General features: G+C 36.2%; 1 protein-coding gene across 2 annotated transcripts; it reads right to left on the reverse strand.

Moving 5' to 3' along the window:
• Positions 1 to 3073: 3073 nt before the first annotated feature.
• On the reverse strand, positions 3074 to 20445 carry SHISAL2A (shisa like 2A). 2 transcript variants are annotated; one of them, XM_081948645.1, is made up of 4 exons: positions 20251 to 20445; positions 12977 to 13122; positions 8255 to 8327; positions 3074 to 4564 (listed from the first exon to the last, which is right to left on the reverse strand). In XM_081948645.1, the coding sequence occupies exons 1-3, from the start codon at positions 20430 to 20432 to the stop codon at positions 8296 to 8298; spliced, it is 360 nt and encodes a 119-aa protein (XP_081804771.1). In that variant the 5' UTR covers positions 20433 to 20445; the 3' UTR covers positions 3074 to 4564; positions 8255 to 8295. The 2 variants fall into 2 exon arrangements, with proteins under 2 accessions (XP_081804771.1, XP_081804770.1); XM_081948644.1 differs by having other exon boundaries at positions 8250 to 8327.
• Between the last annotated feature and the right edge of the window lie 117 nt (positions 20446 to 20562).

Here is a 20562-nt window from a genome sequence, read left to right on the forward strand (position 1 = left end):
AAAAACAGAAAGGTCATTACCTGAAAGTGCTACAAATATATTTCCTTTGTAGAATAAATATTATATCAATCTTAGGCTGAGAGAAAATTTAAGGGTAGTTTATTTATTGGTTCAATTTGCTTAGCTTGCTTTGTTTTCACATTTTAAAAGCTATCCCATCATTAACAGTAGACATAAGAATTCCAGAATCAAATCAAATATAGAACATAAAGTCACTAACAACTTTTTAAAGCCACCAATTCATAATATTTGTTAATTGATAAATATTTCAAGAGTGATTCTGCTATTTTTTTTCAACACTGGGTAGTGAAGAAAGTTAGCACCCATCCCTTTTAGAAGAATGAAGTATTTTAGGAAATATTAAAAAGGCAGAATATTATATTTCCCTGGATGAGAAAAGGAGTGACAATTTTTTAAAGACAAAGACCAGCTCCCTGCCCCCCAGCAGATATTTGATGCACTTTAAGACTGGGCCATCCTATCTACAGAACAAAAGACCTCAACTCCAGGCTGATGGGATTAAGACATGACCTTCCAGGACACAATAGGATTAGCTAGTTCCCACATGGCACCTGGGGTTATTACATCATCCAGCGCAGTTCAACCAAACTTATCTCAGACAAAGATAAGGGATGGGTGCTAACTTTCTTCACTACCCAGTGTTGAAAAAAAATAGCAGAATCACTCTTGATAGGATTTGCACATGATCCCTACAGCAACCAATAAAATACCTGCCCTTGCCACAGCAACAGGAAGCTCAAGTTCAAACCCAAGAAAGGTTATAAATAACACCCACTCTCCATGTGTTCAGCTGCACCAGGACCAGGACTTAATGGTTCTGCTCCATTAAACCAGCTTTCCAAGCAGCCTCCATGTTTCCAGTGTCTTTTTCCCCATTTGGAACTGAACCCAAATGGATATTTCTTCCAACAGTAGCAAAAAAGTTGGTAGACAATACTGATTCCTTTTTTTTTATTTACACACTCATATGTTAACATCATTTGCAGACAATTTACAGAACAATGATAGGCAACCAAGCAAGTTTTTTATAATTAAATTTTTATCAAGTAGTTTAGGAAAATAAAAAAGACACATAAAAGGGAAAAAGAGGTTAAAAAGAAAGCAATAAAGCACAAAATGGATAAACAGGATTAGGATTTGTTTATATTAAATATTAATTAAAATGTTAATATTTCATTTAGCTTTTTGTTATTGAATGTGTTAAATGCCAAATAATACATGAATATCAACAGCAATAGTAGCCTAGTATAAATCATAAAATGAGATAAAGTATAGCATTAATTTCTATCTGAGCAATTAAAGGCATCAAGTTAGTAGGAACATAAATTTCAGATATTGTACAAGTGTGCATATAATGCTATAACCCCAAAATGGTTTCCAGGTAGAATTAAATTCTATGTCAGATTACTTTTGAAATACAAAATTATTTTGAACAGTAAGACAACTGGTTTTTGGATTTGCTTGCTTTTATTTTGTAATTCCATCTGTATATTTTGAATAAGATTGTCTGTTATTTTGAGTAAGGTTGTCTGTTGAAAATCTAAGTCTACATTTTAAAATTGGTCATGATGGAAATACTGCATAATAGTCTTTCCTATATTGGATTTAATTACAATCCAATGAAGATCTGTTAATATTCTGTTTGAAACACATCTGGCAATCAGTAGAAACATCTGTAAACTGGTAAACTAGCTGATAATTGTACCAAACATTTTCCACTAAAATGTGCATAACTGCCAATTGAAGAGCTGTGCCACAAATTTAGAAATCTCTTCAATTCTGTAATTTAATTGCAATTTATTTTGGTGTTTTAAACAATATATACTGAAATGAAATTGAACTGCCACAAATGAGCACATATTTATGAAAGTCATCAATACCTTTTCACAGGTACTGTGAGAACATGAATAGGATATCAGGAAGGAGTGGAAAACCATATTCTCTAAATGACCCATGAGCCTATCACCAGATCGGGTCAGGAGTCTCCTAATGTGGAATGCTTAATGTCACATGTTTAATGTCAGAAACATAGTAAATAATGCTTAAGTCACATGTTTAAATTGTTAACAAGGTGCAGGGCAATAAAAGTAGGCATAACCTTTTGTATGTGTGTGCAGACAGATTAGAAAGCTTGCATATTTTCCTTTCCAGAGTCTGGGTGAAGCCTTTCCCTATTTCATTTTGAGGTGCTTGGGAACAAGGCTGTATTGCCTGAAATTTCTTAGAGGCTGGATGCTTTGCTCTCCATCTACTGCACTGTAATGAATAATAAAGGAACTTGTTATGAAGCTGTTGAGGCCTGCAGTGTGTTGGCTGGAAAATCTGGAAGCACAACCATCAAATTCTCCCTCATATTTCTCATGCCCAAGAAATATTACAATGGATCAAAAGAAAAATCCGAACTTTTCTTCTTAAGCCTACCTGAAAAAAAGTTTTCAGTTCTTTAGCCAATAGTTGCAAGAAAAAAAACGGAGCCTATTAAACCACCCTCTAGTTTAACAGATTAAGAGTTGGAAGGGATAGATCATCTAGTCCAACCCCCCCCCCCCGCTCAAGCAGCAGACCCTACGCCATTTCTGACAAATGGCAGTCCAATCTCTTCTTGAAAGTCTCAAGTTACGAAGCTCCAACAACTTCCGAGGGCAAGCTGTTCCATTGGTTGATTGTTCTGTCAGAAAATTCCTCCTTATTTTTAGGTTGAATCTCTTCTTGGTCAGTTTCCATCCATTATTCCTTGCCTGGCCTTCAGCTTGACCCCCTCCTCTCTGTGGCAGCCCCACATATATTGGAACACTGCTATCATGTCTCCCCTGGTCCTTCTCCTCACTAGACTAGCCATGCCCAGTTCCTGTAACCGTTCTTCATATGTTTTAGTCTCCAGTCCCTGAATCATCCTGGTTGCTCTCCTCTGCACTTTTTCTAGAGTCTCAACATCTTTTTTATAGTGTGGTGACCAAAACTGAATGCAGTAGTCCAGGTGTGGCCTTACTATAGAGTGGTATTAGTACCTCACTTGATCTTGATTGTATGCCTCTGTTAATACCGCTATTGTTTATATGTTTATATTGTTTATACTGTTTATATTGTTTATACCTCTAGTTAAATCTGGCAGGAAAGGTAGGAGAAAAATGAGGGAAATGAAACAGCAATTATATCTACAATTCATAAATGGCTGAGGAAATCAAAGGATGATAAAAGTGCTGCGATGATCTACTGCATAGAAGAAAAGGCTTTGGAAATATACAACAATCTCCACAATGCCTATGCAGATCCATCAAGCAAGACACAAGTAGAAGATTCTGCTGGATATAAAACGCATGGAGAGCCCAAGAGAATCCCTCTTTTTGAATAATTCCTGCTTTGGCAACTTTCTCATATGAAATAGTAAGTATGGGCTTGTTTGCCACAGTTCTTAGAGAAAAATCTGAACACTATACATTTGGAGCCATTACAGATCTACTGCTGAGAGAAAGCATTTTTATGCATCAATGACCTTTTCCTCTTCCTTCTCAAGAGCTGGTTTATATGTATAGTTTTATTGTGTTTTATTCTATATTCTGTTAATTACTTTGCTAACAAGAGGCATTGCATCAAGTACCATGTCAATCTACAAAAGCCAAAAATTAGAAGTCATGCTTGTGTGTTTTTAATAAAATTTGTTAGTCTGACAAGATGCTATCAGACTCCTCATTACTGATAAGAAGTTTATTGATAAAAAGTATTTTAGCCCTCTTTGTTTTTATTTAATTAATACTCCAAAAGAGATAAGATCATTTTCTTAGTTATTGTGATATGTTCAATTTGGGGGGGGGGGGGTGGATGGATGGTATCTGTATATTGTATAACATCCAAATGTAACATTCATGTTACATTTAACTTTGCCAAATGAGTAAATGCAAATGTAGTTTTTTTTAAAAAAATATTTAGATAAGAGTCAAATCTGATTAACACCCTAATTTGATGGTCTAATAATATAATTTATCACTGAAGCGTTATTGGCAGGGATCCGCACAAGTTGCCTACTTTAATGGCCCCCAGCTAGTTTTACCTAAGCTTGCTTATTACAAAGAATTGGAACTGTGAGAGAACAAATCTGAAGCTTTTTGCAACAGAATATACAAATCCAAGAACCACCATCACATTTTGATCCAGAAGTAATGACATGTACAGTATAATTTTGTTTAGTATTCTTTTTACCACTTATTTAAAGCCACTGCCGGATTATTAAAAATGATTAAGATTCTAGCTTTGCCTGTGTAAGTCAATACATAGGCCTTTTCAGGATTACAGGATTAGGGCCTAAAATGCTAAATTAATAGTGATTAGTATGTTATATTCCAGGACATACATTCAGGTTGGCTCTGAGCATAAATAACAATTAGCATGGCAAGAAAACAAGAAGAGAGTATACAAACACATACACACGGGTATACATATGTTGGCACTCTTTTTGCATTGAATTCTCACAGTCTAGTCTGAAATTAGAGAATGCCTTCATTTCTGCAATACTTTGCTGGTGCCTTTGGACAAATGCACTTCTTTGCTAGGGAAACAAAGAGGAAGCACAATAAACATATATACAAACTGTATTGCCTTCACAGAGTTTAGGAGAGCATACAAGGATTTTTTAAAATTACCACAATAATATTATGAAGGTAGAACAAATAGTGTGAGACTTCATCATTAACCCCACTGAAATAAACTGGCTGAACAAGTCTTAGAACCATAGTTTTTAAAATCCAGAAACACTTGAGCCCTTCCCTCATTTTGTCCAGTATCTTCCAAATGCCCTAAGGACCATGATGGCAAATCTATGGCACGCGTGCCAATGGTGCCACACAGAGCCCTCTCTGTGGGCACATGCGCCATCAGCAGCTGATCTTCTGTTTTCCAATGTGCATGTGCGCGCTGGCCAGCTGGTCTTTGTTCGTGCCACAGCGCCGGAAACCTGAAGTCCAGCTGGTCAGTGCACATGCACGCTGGCCAGCTGGTCTTCAAGTTTCCGGCGATCTGGCGTGTGCATGTTCCAGTTTGGGCACTCAGTGCCGAAAAGGTTTGACATCACTGCCCTGTGATTAGCAGGCTATGTGAAAATCTAGAGAATTATGGTTTCCCTATGGATAAGGCAGAGGGTACTGAATGAACTATTTAGAGGATGGGCTTCATGCATTTTCAAATACACATTTCCACCTACCCTCAACAATGATCAACAAAATAATTCTGGTTGAAACACAGAATATGATTAATAAATCAGGCTGGACCAAATCATGTGTACTGTAAGAAAACCACGATTAAGATTCTTGCATTTTGCTTTATTAAAAGGATACTTATTGGACTGACTTGAAAGTTTTCTGAGATGAGAAAACACTTCAATAACCAGAATTGTTGTCATTTCCTAATCCTTCCAAACCAATTTAAAGCCAATCTTCTTCACTTGAAGCACAAGTACATCACAAACAACCAGCACTTCCTTCAGCTAGCCAAGAGGAATGAAAAGAAAGTTATTTGATGAATGTCATGGTCACTGAGCCTAGGCACAAACTGGAATAGTACCTCATGCAAAAATAAAGTCAAAGACATTTCCAAATGGCTATCTTCCTTGTAGCTATGATAGGAAACTCTGCTAGAGAAAGTTTTTTTTTTAAAAAAAAGAAAAAAGTGGAATCTATACCACCATCTGTCTCCTGGATATAAAAGCCAGCTGGGAAATGGATCATAGATAAGCTTCACGGAGCAACACAATGTCAACAAAAATATTAGGTATGTTTCAAAGAAATTGCTTTTAACCAATTCAGCTCTCAAAAGCAACCAACTCTGGATGATCAAATAAATCCAGAGATGGCACTGAACTGGATGCAAAATTCTCATGAAGAAATGCTCCCGGATGAATGGTGTTTAAGACTTCAACTCATGCCATTCATCTGGTATAATTTTATTATAACTCCAAAAGAATGCAAAATTAGGAAGAACATTTTTGTTCTTCCCAACCCCAGAGCATTTCCTCCTTACCATTTTCTTCATATATAATAAAATCCTGTGTGGTACCTAATATAAAAACAAAACAATAGAACCGCCTTCTCCGTGGGCTGCCTTGTAGATGGGTAAGAATCATGGCAACTGAAGTTTACCATATCTAGACTAGAGAAATATTTAAGTCCTTTCACAGATTCCCTCACTGCATCTACTTTAATCCTAATTTGAATGAATCAAGCAGATAATAAGGGAAGGAAGGAAGTATTCTGCCATTCTATAGGGAATAGTGAATAAATGCAGGGGTGGTTTGTTAGTTAGTCTGCTAGTATTCCATAACAAGTATTCCATAACAAAATCAGAAACATCTTAAGAGGGAGTATGATATAATCTTCTGGGTAGCACTAGATATATTCCCACTATATCACCATGTCCATTTTTATTGCTACAAAATGGAACAGAAAGGAAGGAAAGGAAAGATTCAGGTTGTTTTTCCTGAACAGTTTTTAGTTCTCACAGAGATGGATACAAAAAGTTAGTTTCTATTCCTCCACATATCACCAAAGGCATTTTTTCCATAATTGATCTGATATAGTCCTGTTTCAATTGGTTCCAGTGTAAGCTTCCCTAGCATGATTCTGATCAGCATGGTTCAATGCTGTATTAAGATAGGAAATAAGGAAACTGTAATTCAAAGCATCTGGAGGCCACTCAGTCAGGGAAGGTTAAAGAAAGCAAGAGATTGAAATTGCACAACATTTAACATCTGACCATAAAGCAGCATATTTAATTTTTGCTAGGAATTGAAAAACAGACTGGGAACAGGTTTTTTGTTATAAAAAATGCTTGTCATTTTTTAAATTCTAAATCCTTATAGAACAATCTACACAGTCTCTGAAAAATCCAAGCTCAGATAATCTTCTGTCCACATGGATCAGTGTTTAGTCTCTCTGCTTCCCCTTTAAAGGTTAACTCTTCCTGTCTCTGCTGAATCACAACTGTGTGATGCAGACAGTTTGGCCTGAATGTTATTTTTTTTAAATATGCTGTATAACATTGATAAAATGCAACATCATCCCCCTAAGTTTAGCATATAAACAGAAAGCAGTTCTGTTAAGCATAGATTACATGCCTATTGTACTTTGGATCCCAATATAATTAAAGAAAGTGACAAAGACCTTGATTCTCTTTTGTAAATCTCATTTACTATAGATTAACTTTAATAAAATGAAGATGGTGATTTTTGTAAAAAAGTCAAAAAGTTAACCAACACCTGGGGATAAGATCAAGCATGTTTAAGTAGCTAGGAATGGTTTTCCAAGTCATGGGAAAATGTAATGCCATGGTATCTATCTATCATCTATCTATCTATCTATCTATCTATCTATCTATCTATCTATCTATCTATCATCTATCTATCTATCTATCTATCTCTATCTATCTATCTATCTATCTCTATCTATCATCTATCTATCTATCATCTATCTATCTATCTATCTATCTATCTATCTATCTATATCTATATCTATCTATCTATCTATCTATCATCTATCTATCTATCTATCTATCTATCTATCATCTATCTATCTATCTATCTCTATCTATCTCTATCTATCTATCTATCTATCATCTATCTATCTATCATCTATCTATCTATCTATCTATCTATCTATCTATCTATCTATCATCTATCTATCTATCTATCTATCTATCTATCTATCTATCTATCATCTATCTATCTATCTATCTATCTATCTATCTATCTATCTATCTATCTATCTGTATGCCTCCAACTTAGAACAACAGAATAACAGAGTTGGAAGGGACATTGGAGGTTTTCTAATCTAATTCTCAGCTCAAGCAAGAGCCCCTATCTCATTTCAGACAAATGGTTGCCCAATCTCTTCTAAAAAATACCAGCAATAGAACATACTGGCAATTATGTCTTTTTAATATAACTAGAGGAAGCATGTCCCTACTGTAATTACACTATTAGAGGCACAGTGCTCATATAAACATTATCAAACTGGTGAAAATCAAGTTGCACCACTGAAACACAAGAATTGCAGCCTTCATGCAAGCATGCATATCAAGCACATACAAAAAGGAATGAAGTTCATGATACAATGCAACTTTTGACATTATCCTCTTCCCACAACAGCCCTCCCACTGTATCATTTTTAGGATGGTCATGCCATCTTTTCTGGGACAAAAGCAAATCTCAGGTATACAGTTAATACACAGAAAGAGCATGGTACCTAACTGCTTGCAGAACTCAGTTGAACCTGTTCCATATGTCTTCCTTCAACTTGAAGAATTTCTTCTAATTTCTCTGCCTGAAAAACAAGAACACAAATCCAGTTTCTCAGATTAACTGGAATAAATCAGATCTTTGTAAGTATCAGCGTCTCATAAACAGACTCAAATATTTAGCCAAGCCAAATAGCTAGGCCAGAGCTGGGGAACCTGATAAGAATAGTAACTCAGCAAACACTGGAAAGCTTTTTTGACTCTACAGTATACTAGGGTGTTTCAATTTGATCAGATTCCATGAGAGACCATGGGCAAAACAAACACTTAGATGGACCCAATTTTCTGTTATTAGAGCTCGGCTTCTTGATCAGGAATTCCAAGATTTTGGGGGTTTTATCAACAGGTTCCACAACCTAAAAAAGTTTTAAAAGTGCTCCAGAGAGACTGCATGAACTCATTTGCATTCCAGCTCTGATCACTAGTTCCTGACACACAAGATGCTGAGAAATGATAATTCCTTCAAAATGCCCCAGTTGTATCAGTTATTAGTTATCCAGAAACAGAACTTAAAGCCTAATATTTTAAAATCCCAGTAATTGATAGCAGTTGTGCACTGGCTCTGGTACACAGGAAATAACAACACATTCTGCATCACATACGCACAGAAAAAATGAAAATATTTCTCAGTGATTTTCTAATATTATTTGAATTTAATAAGAGTAAGCATGATTTCTTTCTTAATGACCACGGCTGTCAAACCCATGGTGTCATGTTGCCATCACATGACATTTTGCAATGTTTTTTCCCCTTTACGGACCTGAGATGGGTGTGGCCTGCGTGTGATACATCTGGCCCGCGGGCTGCCAGTTTGACATCCCTGACTTTTTCTTTCTTAATAGTCCTGAGTCAGGATTAATATTTTTAGTATGACAATTCTTCTGATATTAATAATTATTTTCTTTCTATAAATTGCACCCTGATCCTGTTTTTCAAATAGCTCACTCTAAAGAAATTTGATCTAACTTTCCACACATTAGCGCAAGTGCAATGCAATGTGTATATTATCTTTGAGAAAATCTGGAGAATAACTGGAGAGGCAGAGAGGAAGATTTCCAAATCTTCAAAAGGGAGGGAAAAAAGATTCCAATGAAGTAGAGTCTAATTAATCCAACACCAATAAGTGAGAGGATTCTAGAGAAGATGTAAAGAGACTGAACTATATATACTTGGAAAATAATGTGACAAAAACATCAGTATAGAGTTGTGAATAATAAATTGTGCTATATCAAATTTACCTCATTAATTAATTGGGTAACTTTCCTCGTACTGTAGAATATGTCCATGCTGTAGATATACTTGGATATCAACCAAGTATTTTGCAAGATATTCGATGATGTTCTGATTACTAAGCATTGGTTAGATTACATGACAATTGAAACATAACTTACTTGAAAATTAATGGTTCTTCATCAAACTCGAATAAGTTATCCAGTCTCAGATTGTCTTAAGTCACTTGGGAAGATTTATTTGGATGGCATGGTAGAGGAAAAGCTTATTAGATTTATACATCACAAAAATATTTGGATGATAACACCGAAAAACAGAAATAAAATTGAAAATATTCTTGATAGTTAGAGCTACAAGCCTACAGTTAGATAGATAGTTAGAGCGACAAGCCTCTTTGTTTCAATTTGTCATTGAGAAGTGGGAATAAAATTTATCAGAGACAAATGCAAGGTACTTCATATAAGAAACAAAAATCATTTGCACAAGTACATGATGGAAAGTATCAGGTTTGGCAGTAGTACTTTAAAATGTTCTTAGAATTGTAGTTCAATTGCAAGCTATAAATGAGTCAGTGGTATAATGTGGTTGCAAAAAAGGAAAATGCATTTTCAGGATACATCAATAGAAATACACAGTTTCCTAATTATGGGAAGCAATAATTCCTCTTGAGCTTTCTTTTCCCCAGTAGTATTTCCAGCTTGACTACCATAGTTTTAAAAGTCACACACAGACAGATCTGTTCATCATTGCTCCAGAATGCACAACACAAAACAATGAATTCATGTTATTGAAAGACAGGTTGCAATTGGATGTTTAGGAAAGGTTTCTTAAAAATAAAAGCTATGCAACGGTTATCCTGAAAAGTGATGGATTTCTCTTCACAATCTAAAAAAAGCTTGCCATCCATTTGTCAGGAATGTGATTTGGATTTGGATTTCTATACAGCAGGGGCTGAAGTTCCAAATCTATGAGTCAATAATTCTGCAACAAATGATACAATTCATAAACTGGAAAATAAATAGCTTACTATATGTAGTTTATAAATGACACAGAATTACATATACTAGTAATAAAATTAATCAATGCATTTCTTTCAGAGTGACAATTACTGATTAGGACCCAGAGAAATGTCATCAAAGAAGAGAATTCCCATAATCTCTATTCAGAAATAATTTCTTTTTCTATGAGACTTAGGTAAATATATAGATGATTGCAGCTTTAAGCTAGGAGCAGAAAAGTTTGTTTATAAAAAAATTGTGCAAAAAGTTTCAAGCATAATTTACAACTTTTTAGTACATAAATAAGGTCAACATCATATATAATGAATAGAACTCTGGTAAATGCAGGATAAACTATAGCAATAAAGCCCTGAAAACAGTTCTCAAATAATTAATCTTATAAATAAAACAAACATATATACAGAAGTTAATAAATCAAGGTGGATGATACATTTTCTAGTTCTTAGTTAACTCTTATGTTGTTCCTATTATAAAACTTAATTCTCCAATCTGAGAAAAAAATAATTAACAGCAGATTACGGATTTTTTTAATATTCCCAAATTCAGATAACAAAGTCTAGATGTAATAATAATAAGAGGATAACAGGATTGAGAAGATTATAGGGTGGTTTTCTGCTTTTTTAATATTAGTAATTAATATTTTTTTAATATTAGGAGTCCTTAATAAAAGAGAATAAAGAAGATAGTTTGTTCTTATGCTTCCTGCTAAAAAAAGACTGAGGTATTTGCTAATTAAAACCAATAATCACTGCCCTTAAGATCCATAAAATATATACTGCATTTAAAAGCTGATTCTCTCTGTTCTCTTCTGCATCTAATTTGGTGTTAGGAAATTTTATCTTCTTTGTATAGTCCAAAACTTTTATCCTCTTGCTTGATATAGTCTAAAAAAACAATTATTTAATTCCTTGCAGCCTAGTTTAAGATACCTACCATTGGCAACAAAATCAAAAATCTATTTTTATAAGTAATTTCTGGATTCTATCATAAAATATAATTTATCACAATGTAGAAAATTGTGAAATACAAACCTCTGGGATTTTTCCATAATTCAATAATTTAAACAAGCTTTAGTTGCAACAAAGCAAAAGCCATGGGGTCAAAGAAACTGCCTGCAAAGTTCAGAGACAGGATTATTGCATGAAACGGATCTGGGGAAGGCTACAATAATTATTTTTCTGGACTGGACAAGAGCATAGTGGCCTCCATAATTCTCAAATGGAAGAAATTTAGTGCAACCAGGATTCTTTCAAGAGTTGGTTGCCCAATTAAACTGAGCAATCAGGGGAGAAGGGCCTTAGTAAGAGAAGTGACCAAGAACCCAATGGTCACTCTTTCTGCCCTCCAGAGATCCTGTGTGAAGATGGGACAGTGTTCCAGAAGGACAACCATCATTGCAGTCTTCCATCAATCTGGGCTTTACAGCAGAGTGGCTAGATGGAAGCCTCTCCTCAGTACAAAACATATGAAAGCCCACTTGAAGTTTTTTTTTTTTAAAAGCACCTGAAGGACTCTCAGACTGTGATGAACAAACTCTAAGTGGGCTTTTATGTGAAGAGAGCATCAGCAAAACAGCAGTTCCAACCCTCAACAGTCAAGAAAAATACCAAGGTCAATAGTACTGAAAGCAGTTGAGAGATCCAGGAAGGCCAGAATGGTTATGTCACCCCTACCCTAAGCACTTCAAAGGACATCTACAATGCCATTTCAGTGCTGCCCCCACCCACCCTGAACCCAGACTGAAAAGCGTCCAGATAATCTGCTTCATCCAAACTTCCCTAAACAGTGTCTAAACTTCCCTAAAAAAGGGAAGTTTAGACACTGGGTAAAAATTATTTCACACCATTGGATCCATATTCTCTTTCTGGAAATTTCTAAATGTTTGTTTTTGCGTTTAATTTGATTGCCTGTAGTAACCTTCTGCAATATGATGCCCTCCAGATGTACTGGGACTGCAACTCCCATCCTGGCTGAGTCCCATTCTGAGACTTGCAATCCCTGCAATATCTAAAACATGACAGACTGAGAAGGTATTCTACAATTACAAGAAGCGGATTTGTTGCCTCATTCCATCTGCTTTGGGGAGGCTCAGAGGAACTGTATTCAATTCAGGGAAGCTCCCTGGCTATGAAATGGTCTCTCTCTCTGGAGGTGCATTTAGTTCCTACTCTACCAATATTTAGAAAAGTAGTAAAGACAATCTATTTTACTAGGCTTTTAATTGTTGATTGATTTTTAATTTTGCTGAAATTTAATGTTTGTTTCGCATGTTGCATCTTTGTTTGGAATGTTGCAAGCTTCTTTGACTGCTTTCATGAACAAAAATGTGGGTGTTGAAACCCATTAAAATCCAGATGAAATGGAAAGCTGATTACCACTGAATGATTTAAATTGAGAAATAGGGAGACAGAACAGGGAGCTCTTACCTGCTGCTTCTAAGCTCAAGGTTAAGCCTGTATCCAATTTGTTTTGTGGCTTCTTGCTGATAAACAAGTAACAGAGGACACACACAGTGATGAGAAAAGCCAGCAAGACCATTGCAGCAACCGACAAGCCAATAAGTGCTCCAATACTAGAAAAGAAAGAGCAATGAGCTGATGAATTTGAGGACATTGTCAAACCCTTTGAAAGGCACCATTGCTGCATGTATTTAATGGAGAAAGACAGATGTTTCAGCACTATGGGGACATGTAGATTTCCCTTGGTTGTTCTCATAGAAGCTGAATTATGTTATAACAATTCACCAAAAGCCTTCTCTGACTGGATTAGACTTGTAGAGGAAACTTCGTCTAAGCTGCTGCTTTTATTGTATTTCCTTAAATTACTGCATTTAATGTTGCTCTTGGCTAAACATGTATAAATCAAGACACATTCCTTTGAAACTCATGGAATTAAATCCAGGTAAAATCAATTTAAGAGATGTCCTTCTTAAATCTTTGTCTTCTGTCAAACAGATAATTGGATAAAGAGATGAAATGTCTGTGTACTCTTGAGACATCTCAAATAGGCAAAGGATTCCTTTTTGCACTAACATCCTTAAACTTTTCAAAGAATCAATCGTAAAATAAAGCAAGATAAATCAATCAAAAATATAAAGCAGCATTGTTCAATAAGTCTAGGGAGAGTTTTAACTTTGATTTGGAGTACCACAAGTATGACAATGTACTGAATATCTTTTATGTGTTTTCTTTATAAATCCCAGTGATGGTAGTTGGTAGCATTCTGAGCAGGAGTGACGCTAAGAATAATTTACATCAATTCATCAATGGATTCATAATCAAATGAAAATATGAATGCAAAATCTCATCATTTCTATTGCATCCATAGGCCAAACTAATAAAAGCCGTGGAATTGTATATATCCTTAAGTCCCTATTTATTCTGTTTGGATATAAATCAAGATGACAGTTTACGTACTATACCAAAATAAATAGGCAAGAGAAGAAGAATACAACTCATCCACTTTTATTTTGTTGCTCTCAAGAGCAATCCATGTTTGGGAGGAAAACATAAACATAGAACAAAGAACCCCATAGAAATGATGAAAAGCAGGGAACATAGGTTTTACATCATACTTTTTTTTTGTATAGGATAGATCCTTGACTTCTTAACAGGGCAGGTAAATCATATGACACACAAGATTACCTCACGTCTACTTTGTATCTGAGCAAGTTACATATTGTTTCACTGGGTAATTTCCATTCACCAAAATTAAAAACCACAGAGCCAAAAAGCATAGTATTAATAACTTTACAAGCTTCATAACAGGCAAGTTGAATTGAACACTTAAATTCTCCACATTCTGAATGAAAACCCAAATTGAGACCTTTGATCTATTGCGGAATCAGTTTCCTGAGATCGGCTTGCTCAATTTCTCCTTGACTTTTGGGTAACTTTGTTTTAGCACTAGACTAAAGCATCTGCCAGTGACCCTGCAAGATTGTACACTGTTTTCATGCTATCATAAAATGCCAAGGACTAAAACTCACAGGATACTGCTCATGAAGTTGTTACATAATGGATCCAAAGAAAGAAATTCTAAAGTCAGGTAATCATGGAATCCTTGGTTAGAATTCTGCATAAACTCTGCCTTTCCTCATTAAATGTGATAGTTGTTCCAGTTTTCCTTCTTCTCGTGAGATTTTCAGCATGCCAAATTCAAAACATACAAAATGTGACACAGACGACTTAACTGTGATGTCTCGGTCTCCATTCCCCCACTGAATTTAATGGCAAAGAAAGGCCAGAGTGACCTGCATTCATAGATATTTGTAGTCACGATTTGCAAATTTGCCTGCAATTAGTACACAAATAGCTTTTAATTACCTGTCAGATTTCTTCCAGCTATCCAATGTAATGGAATGATTCTAATTCATTTTGTAGATCTACTAGGATTATTGTCAATGGCCAGGAAATTGGGGAGGGGGCTGGGAGAGGAATGGAGCAGTCGGGAGCATTCTGATTTATGGCTCAACTGCTTCACTGGGAAACCACTGAGATCTTTTTCCTGGAATGTTTTTCTCCATACCTCCTGCTAGATTCAGCCCATTTTCAAACTCAGTCATGTTCCATTCTGATTTTATCCTGCTCATAAACAGTATCGTTTAACCAGATTTCTTTCCAATCTTATCCTAGGGAGAAAAGAAAGGGCTCCTTAATTATACCAAAATCTTGGGAGGGGCAACATAAAAAAACCAATTGTCCCAATCCATTGCTTTAGTATTATGAAGAACATATGAAGAACGGTTGCAGGAACTGGGTATGCTTAGCTTAAGAGAAAGAAGGACTAGGGGAGACATGATAGCAGTGTTCCAATATCTCAGAGGTTGCCACAAAGAAGAGGGAGTCAAACTATTCTGCAAGGCACCTGAGGGTAGAACAAGAAGCAATGGGTGGAAACTAATCAAGGAGAGAAGCAACTTAGAACTGAGGAGAAATTTCCTGATAGTTAGAACAATTAATCAGTGGAACAGCTTGCCTCCAGAAGTTGTGAATGCCCCAACACTAGAAGTCTTTAAGAAGATGTTGGATAGCCATTTGTCTGAAATGGTATAGGGTTTCCTGCCTAGGCAGGGGGTTGGACTAGAAGACCTCCAAGGTCCCTTCCAACTCTACTATTGTATTGTATTGTATTGTATTGTATTGTATTATTGTTGTCTCTCTTACAATAGAATTCATGCTTGAGGGCAACACACTCTCAGTTTTTAAATTCCCAAATCATTTTTACATCTGCTGGTTGAGAAATAAAAAAGGAACAAAAACCACTGCTTCATCTTGCTAGCCATGGAGTAAAAAAAAAGCCCTCATATACACCATAGAAAAAGGAAAAGAAAACAGAGGGTAACTAAACAGCAACATCAGCTGAAGGAAAGGGAATTTTTGTAAAAAAAATCTTGCCCGTTTCACCTTCCTTGCTTCACCTGAATGACTAAGAGAAAGATACAAGCACCCTTAATCTGCATTTCTTTTTAGGAGCTGCCAGGGTGGTTAAAGTTCTGAAGCCAAGCTAGAGTACGACAAAACATTTTTACCTCAAGTACCTGTACTTGTTTTAATTTATTACGATCATTTCTACACAGCTCCTCCCAATAACTCTAGGTCATGTTCCAAACAGCTTCAGTGTTTCCAGCTGAAAATTTCAAGAAAATATTACAATTCAAGCCTCTGTCAATATGATAACACTCAAAGTTCTAAATCAGTCCCCCTCCTGAAGAAATATGTCTGGATTTCCCCTCATGGATTAACTTAAAAGACTATTCATAAATGCTCAAACAATTAGAAAATGATATCGGTGCCATTATATCCACTGGTGATATGATACTATAAAATGATGCTGTCCTTATTTACTGTGAAAAAGGCTTATTAAGACAGGGATAGATGGATCCTTCCATATTTGTTTTCCTTTCCTCCCCTAAATAACAGAATGACGGAGTTGGAAGGGACCTTCCAGCTCAGGCTGGAAGACTTAAGAGTATACAATTTCAGACAAATGGTTGTCTAATCTCTTCTTAAAAACTTCCAGTGTTGGAGCATTCACAACTTCTGGAGCTGTTCTACTGCTGTTCACGTTGTTCTACTAGTTAATATTTCTAACTGTCAGGAAATTTCTCCTCAGTTCTAGGTTGCTTCTCTCCTTGATTTATTTTGCTTCTTGTCCTGCCCTCAAATGCTTTGGAGAATAGCTTGACTCCTTTTTGTGGCAACCCCTGAGATATTGGGACACTGCTATCATGTCACCCCTTCTTTTCATTAAACTAGACATGCCCAATTCCAGCAACAGCGTTTATGTTTTAGCCTCCAGTCCCCTAATCATCTTTGTTGCTCTTCTCTGCATTATTTCTAGAGTCTCAACATCTTTTTTTACATTGTGGCAATCAGAACAGTGCAATATTCTGCATCCAGTTTTGTTACCTGCTAGCAGGAAAGTATCCATTTAATCACTCTTATTACTGATTAATATTCTTTTAAAGAACTTGCCCATTTCACTTCTCCTTGCTTCACCTGAATGTCTAAGAGGAAGATACAAAGCTCCCTTAATCCCTGAGGCATCTGTCAAAATTCATGGAAGTTTTGCAAAAGTATTTTGCTCAAATGAATTCAAGTAATTTTGATTATCAACTGATCTCCCAATATTCCGATATGGCTGGATAGCACTTTTCCAAAAGAGTGATCAGGAATAAATATAAAAGCCATGAGTGAAATTACAAGTGCATGGATCTGATCCAGAAGGATGCAAATTTTTCAGATGGAAGCAACCAGTTTTTCTATTTCCTATAATTTTTCTAGTAAAATGGTCCAAAATTTCAAAAACAAAGCTGAACATTTCCATCTGTGAACAGCAGAGAACCTGACAGTAGAAAAGAGTTGATATTGTTGAGGAGTTAATGTGTATGAAAAAGGCATTCAAGATTTTTAAAAAAGTAAAGTGAGAACAGTGGAAAAAGAAGACAAAATGGAGAAAGCAGAGATTTCTGTTGATGTAGTTAGGCTTCTGTATAATCACAGAATGCTTTATAGGGAGAACTGGGTTGCAGGTTTACTTAAGACTTAATAAAAGGTGCTTATATGAAGGAAAAGAGAGGCTACTGCTATTCAAAACCATTTAACAATAACATTATTGTTCAATAATGATAAATCTTTCAACAGTATTTGGGCAAACCAGTGGGAATAAGGAAATGGCCTGATGTTAGAAAGAAAGGCTTCTTGGAAAAAATAATATTCATCATTTAAACTCAGCAAAAATATAGTGTATTATGTGACCTTTTGGGGGATGAAAGAGTTATGGCTCTCTCTAATTACACATTGCATAGAGTATAAATTCTTTTTACCAAATGTACAGTATCTCCAATGTAAAATTAAATAGATTAGAATTATGAGTTATAAAATACAAGTGTGTTTCCTACACAGGCTTTTTTTTTCTTTTTTCTTTAGTCAGAATTGTTTTGAAAAAAACATAATAAAAAGAAAAGCAATTTTTATATGGTTTAGATAAAACCAATAACATTTAATAAACTGATCTGTAGAAATTGTGTGCAACTGAGTTACAGCAAAGAATTGGACTATTTATTTTCTCCCCATTTTTGCCTTTGATTCTGTCATTTTAATATACATACATACTTATAAAGGTCTCTAAGTTAATAGTTCACCATCAGTAAATGGTCCAATGAAAAGTAGAGACTCTCCACTCTTTAAGTGAAATGATCACATTTTCCCAGATAACAGTCTAGGGCAGAACGGAGTGTCTGATTCTTTTATAGTGTAGCTGAAACATTAAAATGAAACTTCTGATAAATCATGTTGGCTTGCTGAGTTGATGTGCTGCACTTCTTGACTTTAATCAAACCATTTGCAAGGTTGCTGGATGACTGTGTTGGTTAGTCCAAGCCAGTCACAAACAATATGCACAGCTGCCAGCAAACTCCCACACTGACAGTATGTTTGAAAGCATCACCTTGTACTCATATCAATATGAGCCACAGTGGTGAAGTGGTTAGAATGCAGTACTGTAGGCTATTTCTGCTGACTGCTGGCTCCCTGCGATTTGGCAGTTGAAATCTTACCAGTTTCAAGGTTGACTCAGCCTTCCATCCTTCCAAGGTGGGTAATATGAGGACCCAGATTGTTGGGGGCTATATGCCTATGCTGTACATCGCTTAGAGAGGGCTGTAAAGCACTATAAAATGGTATATACTGTAAGTCAAAGTGCTATTGCTATTGCTTATGAACTGGCTGAACTTACAAAAACTAAGCAAATTTAATTTATAGACAAGATCCATGAGTTGGTTGACTTTTTAACATTTTTTGATGAAATATATCTGGCAAACCCCTACAAGAGTGTCCTAAGAAATTTGCTATATTGTATATCTTCATAACTATTAAATACTATCCATCTTGATTGGAAAAACAAAAAAGGCAAATTTGTATTTCTTGTGTGAAGCTTTCTATGATAGGAAACAGGGTGCTTCAGTTGTTCTGAATCTCATTCTGGTCACTTACTAAATGACACCAGACTTACTTTCAGATTGAGCTGAATCAAGTCTCTTGTTTCTAGAATACTGGAACAAGTCCTGAAAGTAGGCAGTTTTCCATTTACTATAATTAGCACAGTCTTCTAAATAACTATTCATGGCATTGCCTAGAGTAATTATGAATCACCTTTAGCTGTTCAGTTCAAGCACAGAACCACAAAGTATAGTATTTTTAACAGAAGAGAGTATATATAGCTCAGGGATGAACTGTTGGAATCCTGTGTGCTCTCTAAGCTTGGTCGTCTGCTTATAAACATTTCATTACCATACCAGATAATATTATCAATGTTAGCATTGATGATATTACCTAGTCAGATAATGAAATGTCTGCAAGCAAATAAATAAGCTCAGAGAGCACCAAGCACTCCACTACAATATTGGTCTAACCAATTATCCAAATGGAATGGTTTCACATGAGAACTACCTCTTCTATGGTCTGTGATTATTACTGATTTCCTTAGCTATCTTACTAACATTCAGGTTTCATTGGCTTTTTAAAGCTTACATTCGAACTCTAGAGAAAAAAAGGATAATTATTCGTATCTCCTAAATTTCATTATGTTTTGCTGTTGCAAATGCCTCTCACTTCACCATACTCTTTCTGAGAACTGTTTGTACCCTGAGACTGTAAAAGGAAAAATTACCTATTTCAAGTAACTTCCAAACAACCATGGCAATCAGATCAGAAAGCCTAATCCCTCTCCAGGCACCACAATGTATTAGAGTATGACTGTTATCATCTGCAATTAGAATTTTCATTACTGAGTGGGGATTATGGGAATCCAACCTGTCTAGAAAAGCAAGCCAAGTTTTGCTCAGGAATAGGGAAGACTAGATTACCAAGTTCCATATTGCAATGGTCACATCTCCTATATTGGTTGCTTTACACCATAACATTAGACCTGTCGCCCTCTGTTCTTTCTGCAACTGAGATTTGCAACTCCCACGTTTGCATTGGTGGTAGAGCGCATCTTCTGGTGTCCCCTCTAGACAGCAAGGTAATCTTTCCCTCCTGAGCATGTGCAGAGTGTATCACAATATCACCTTTATTCTCCGATGGTTCAGATCCTGGTCTTAAAGCAGCAGCAACCCCTCACTACCCCACCCCCTCTTGTCCCAACTGATGTACCTTCTGGGTTAGGACAAGCCAGAAAATCCTTTCCCTATTCTCACCTGAGCCACCACATGTAGTTGTGCTCATAAGGGAAAAAGCTGTTCGGGTCGTCGCAACAATACTTGATATCCTGAAAGCCGCAGCAATAGATCGCGTCAGCCTCGCCGTCTTCCCGCGGACAGCTGAAGGAGCCCACCAGCACTTTGTCGGCGTTCACGTAGCTGCTGCAAGCGGTGCTCATGGTGCGCTGCCCGCCCGGGAGTTACCGAGCCTCCTGCGGAGTTCTTCGACGCTTGGCTGTACTTTCGGAGACGAGAAACGGCTGGAAGCGAAAGCCGGAGCCGGAGCAGCGAAGAAATCGCCTTGGCGTC

Source organism: Natrix helvetica, assembly GCF_964273705.1.
Source record: "Natrix helvetica genome assembly, chromosome: 3".
Classification (NCBI taxonomy): Eukaryota; Metazoa; Chordata; class Lepidosauria; order Squamata; family Natricidae; genus Natrix; species Natrix helvetica.